Source organism: Nicotiana tomentosiformis, chromosome 3, assembly GCF_000390325.3.
Source record: "Nicotiana tomentosiformis chromosome 3, ASM39032v3, whole genome shotgun sequence".
Lineage (NCBI taxonomy): Eukaryota > Viridiplantae > Streptophyta > Magnoliopsida > Solanales > Solanaceae > Nicotiana > Nicotiana tomentosiformis.
This window is the reverse complement of record NC_090814.1, coordinates 69,903,444-69,908,727: the sequence shown is the minus strand read 5'-3', so window position 1 is coordinate 69,908,727 and position 5,284 is coordinate 69,903,444. Positions and strand designations below refer to the sequence as shown.

The following is a 5,284-nucleotide window of genomic DNA, read 5'->3' as shown; positions in this document are numbered from 1 at the left end:
GGGGTTTGTAGCTCGGTGCTTAAATTACCAGCAGGTGAAGTACGAGCACCAGAGGCCGGGCGGTTTGCTTCAGAGGCTTGAGATTCCTGAGTGAAAATAGGAGCGTATCAACATGGACTTCGTAGTTGGGCTCCCGCGGACTTTGAGGAAGTTTGATGCTATTTTGGTGATTGTGGACCGATTGATGAAGTCCGCACATTTCATTCCAGTAGGGACTACCTATTCTTCTGAGCGGTTGGATGAGATCTATATCCGCGATATTATTCGCCTTCACGGTATACTGGCATCCATTATTTCAGATCGGGGCACGTAGTTAACATCATAGTTTTATGGAGAGCAATGCAATGAGAGTTAGGTACACGGGTTCAATTGAGTACATTATTCCACCCCCAGATGGGCGGATAGTCCGAGCGCACTATTCAGATATTGGAGGATATGCTACGTACTTGCGTCATGGATTTCGAGGGTTCTTGGGATCAGTATTTGCCGCTTACAGAGTTTGCCTACAACAACAGCTACTAGTCGAGTATTCAAATGGCTTCGTATGAGGCCTTGTATGGGAAGTGGTGTCGATCTCTGGTTGGTTGGTTTGAGCCGGGTGAGGCTAGGCTATTGGGTACTCACTTAGTTCATGATGGTTTGGAAAAGGTTAAGTTGATTCAGGATCGGCTTTGCATGTCGCAGTCTAGACGGAAGAGTTACGCCGATCGAAAGATTCGTGATGTTGCCTACATGGTAGGGGAGAAGGTATTGCTCAGATTTTTGCCCATGAAGGGTGTTATGAGGTTCGGGAAGAAGGTCAAGGCGAGCCCTCGATATATTGGACCTTTTGAGGTGCTTGAGAGGATTGGGGAGATGGCTTACAAGCCTGCATTGCCACCTAGTATATTGAGTGTTCATCTAGTGTTTTGTTTTCCATGCTGCAGAAGTATTTCGGCGATCCGTCTCATGGTTTGGACTTCAGCAAGGTTCAGTTAGATGGGGATTTGACTTATGATGTGGAGCCGGTGGCCATTTTGAATCGGCAGGTTTTAAAGTTGAGGTCAAAGAATATAGCTTCAGTGAAGGTGCAGTGGAGGGGTCAGCCAGTCGAGGAGGCTACTTGGGAGACAGAGCGGGATATGCGGAGCAGATATACACACCTATTTGAGACCTTGGGTAAGATTCTAGACCCGTTCGTGGACGAACATTTGTATAAGAGGTTTAGAATGTAATGATCCGACCGGTCATTTTAAGTATTATAGCCCTGTTCTACCATTTACTGCTTATTCAGTGCACATTTTTTATTATGTGACTTTTCGGGGTGTTGGTTTAGTTCCGGGGATGTTTTGAATTTAGTTGGGACACTTAGTACCAAGGTTGGAAGGCTAAGTTGAAAGACTTGAGCGGATGTTGACTTATGTGTAAATGACTCCGAAATAGAGTTTTGATAGTTCTGATAGATCCGTATGGTAATTTTGGACTTAGAAGTGTGTTCAGATATTTATTTGGCGGTCTGTAGATGATTTTGGCTTGAATTAGCGAAAGTTTAGAAAGTTGAATTTTGGAGAGTTGAGAAGTTTGACCGAGAGTTGACTTTGTGGTTACTGGGATCGGATTTTAGTTTCGAAAATTGGAATAGGTCCGTTGTGTCATTTATGACTTGTGTGCAAAATTTGAGGTCAATCGGATTTAGTTTGATAGGTTTCGGCATCGATTGTAGAAGTTAGAAATCCATTAGTTTCAATAGGCTTGAATTTGGATGCGATTCGTGTTTTTAATGTTATTTGATGTGATTTGAAGCCTCGACTAAGTTCGTATGATGTTTTAGAATATGTTGGTATGTTCAGATAGGGTCCCGTGCCCCTCGGGTGTGATTCGGATCATGTTCGACTCATTTTTGGACTTGTTGGATTGTTGTTATGTGTATTGCTGCTTTCCTTATATGCGATCGCGAGTGGAGGTCCGCGATCGCGAAGGGTTGTTTGTGACACGACCCAAAATCCACCATAGGTCGTGATGGCACCTAACACCGCCATAACGGCAAACCAACGATGATTGATCAACTTAATTACTCATTCTTATTACTTTTGAAATCATAATTTCCATTAGTTAAATAGTATAAAATAGAACTTATAGGGTAAAATGATAATATTACGTGAACTACAATAATCAACACCCGTATGAACTGCAAGCACTTCTGGGAGGAACAATGGAATGGAAAACCATTACAATGGTAAATACAAATTCAAGAAATGGAGTGCAACATCACTATAATCTGGACAGTCGTCAACATGTTACAAAAGGAAAACGGCCAATTGTACAAGAAGCGGAGAACAAGTGTGAGACTCAAATGTATAATGCAAGAGCTTATACATCAAAATTTCAGATATTTTTTTAGTGTGCAAGTTGCAATATCAATGTTGAGTACTTCCCTCAACATGGATAATAGGAATTATGTACTTGTCAAATTTTACTTATTTCATCATGTAAGACCTCCAGACTTTCATTCTTGTTGTTTTGGATTTTTATATATAAAAAACTAGCCCTAGGCGCTTGCCTAGTGGATTGCCAAAAAAAAAAAAAATAGTGTCACAAGTGCATGAGTATTTTCTAAGGAGTACAATAATAATAATACAACATTTGTCTAGAATGTAAATAGACAGAATAAAATAAAATAGTACGATGGAGACTTGGTGGACTGCGATGCGTGGCATGGATTGCAGCTTACATAAAGTCCCCTCAAAAGATGCACCTATGCGCCAAGATGATCCCCAAATGAACGTGTCAGATTCTGCATATTTAGTGCAGAAGTGCAGCATGAGTACGTAAATCAATGCGTACCCAGTAAGTATCTAGCCTAACCCCGGAGAAGTAGTGACGAAGGGTCGACCTCAACACTTACTAGAGGTCCAAATAAATAATATGATAATTCATAACAGATATGAAGTGCACAACAATAGTGAAGTAAATCTATAATTTCATAATTTTCCAATTAATTCTTTTAAAGTATAGATTTTTCGATCTTGTAGTCTACATTAATAGCTCAGAAAATGCAAAGTGTCAATACCAGATAAATAAGGAATACCATAAAATACCGGGCATTAGTGGAAAGTTTATCTCATGAACATTCGGACTACTAGTGATATAACACACGATTCCGCCGAGGTCGTTCGCCCCGATCCAGAATAATGTGTACACTGCCGAGGGTCGTGCGACACGAACCATAGATGCATCTATATACTGCCGAGGCATTCAGTCTGCTCCACAAGAAAGGGAAGGAAGTTACTGAATTACGAGACACGTGTTTACAATATTGTACATGAGTACAAAATGGATATAATCTTTACCGTTTCTCAAATAATTTGCCCACAACTCAAAGTGTTAAGGCTTGGCCTAGTATACATATATTTATTTCTAAATCAATTTTATTTATAACTTCAATTAATTAAGCCAGCAAATGAGTCCAAATAATTCAAATATTACATGATAAGATCCTTAATCTACTCGGACATAAACATGCTTTAGCTACGTACGGACTCTCGTCACCTCGTGCCTACGTAGCACCCATAACTAGTTGCACATAACAATAAATATCATCTAGGGGTAGTTTCCCCCTCACAAGGTTAGACATGAGACTTACCTCACTCCGAAGTTGCATAACCGGCTCCAATGCCACTCAAACACCTCAACCCGATGCCCTTTTTTTCAAAACTAGTCAAACAACGTACAAACCAATCAAAATATTCTCTATTACCCATAATTAATCAATTTAAACAATTTCCAACTCCGCTCGAAAAATCGATAAAGTCAACCTTCGGACCCACGTGCCCGGATTCTGAAAGTGTTTGAAGATAAACCTTACCCATAACACCACGGACTCAAATATATAATTTATTCTCAATTCTATGTCCAATTTCGTGGTCAAAATCCAAAAATATCAAATTCTAGGTTTTCTACCAAAATTCCAATTTCTTACTAATTTCCATGTTTAAATCCATATATAAAATATGTATTTAACTTGTAATAAGTGGGAATCACTTACCTTGTGTTGCTTGATGAATATCTCCCCTTGAAGCTCTCCAAAATCGTCCCAACCAAGTGAAAATTATAGAAAATGGGCCAAATCCTTCTTTTAAAAGAACACCTATGCCCAGACGACCTTTCGCATCTGCGGTCCCCAGGTTGCTTCTGCGGCTTCAATATCCCACCTGCGAGAACCCAGGCCAGGTTGCCTACCGCATCTGCGGATCCTCTAGTGCTTCTGCACCCTCGCTTCTACGGCTCCTCAAGCAAAGGTGCGGTTCTGTTTCTGCGGAACTCGACTGCATCTGCGGTCCCAGACTTCCCTAGCAAATCCGCTTCTGCACTCCATTGGTCGCATTTGCGATCACGCAGGCACAGGAATTTCTTCGCACCTGCGACCTCTACCCAGCTCACTCCCAACCGCTTCTGTGGTTCACTGCCTCACTTCTGCGATGTCACTTCTGCGGTGAAGCTTCCGCAGAAGCGGTTGCACCAGCAACCAGAATTCTCCAGCTTTGCCTCATTTTCAAATTTCTATCCTATAACTATCCGGAATCCACACGAGGCCCTCGAGACCTTAACCAAATATAACAATACGTCCCAAAATACAATACGAACTTAGTCGAAGCCTTAATCCATGTCAAACAACATCAAAATCATGAATCGCGCATTAAATTAATTTATAAATTTTCAAATTTCCAAATTATATATCTTATACCGAAACGTATCAAATCAATCCGGAATGACTTTAAATTTCACACACGAGTCATAAATGACTTAATGAACCTATTCCAAGGCTTCGAACCCCAAACGGACATCAATAACATCAAAATCCACTTCAAAGCAAACTTATGAAATTCTTAAACCTTTGAAAATGCCGACCTTCCATAATAAACGCCGAAATGCTCCCGGGTGATCCGATACTCAACCCGAACATACGCCCAAGTACGAAATCATAATACGAACCTATTGGAACCTTCAAATATCGGCTCCAAGGTCTTTACTCAAAAGCGAAACCTTAGTCAAATTTTCTAACGTAAAGCTTCCAAAATTAGAATTTTCTTTCCAAATCAACACCGAACTTCCAAAAATTCAATTCCGACCACATGTACAAGTCATAATACCTGAAGTGAAACTACTCAAGGCTTCAAACTGCTGAACGACGCACTAGAGCTCAAAACAACCGGTCGGGTCATTATATTCTCCCCCACTTAAACATACGTTCATCCTCGAACGTGCTAAGGACTACCCCGGAGTGGTCCAAAATCACTATTTAGAA

General features: G+C 40.8%; 1 protein-coding gene across 1 annotated transcript; it reads left to right on the top strand.

Annotated features, from left to right (window-relative positions):
• Window positions 1-534: 534 nt before the first annotated feature.
• Window positions 535-1,214, top strand: LOC138907973 (uncharacterized). Its single transcript, XM_070198600.1, has 2 exons — window positions 535-834; window positions 927-1,214. Exons 1-2 carry the CDS (start codon window positions 535-537, stop codon window positions 1,212-1,214), a joined length of 588 nt encoding a protein of 195 aa, XP_070054701.1.
• The last annotated feature ends 4,070 nt before the right edge of the window (window positions 1,215-5,284 follow it).

Excerpts from the sequence above, each read along its gene's own strand:
- LOC138907973 (XM_070198600.1), top strand. The coding sequence starts at position 535 with ATGGCTTCGTATGAGGCCTTGTATGGGAAGTGGTGTCGATCTCTGGTT. Across the intron at positions 835-926 it reads GATATATTGGACCTTTTGAG|AAGTATTTCGGCGATCCGTC; the intron begins GTGCTTGAGAGG and ends TCCATGCTGCAG.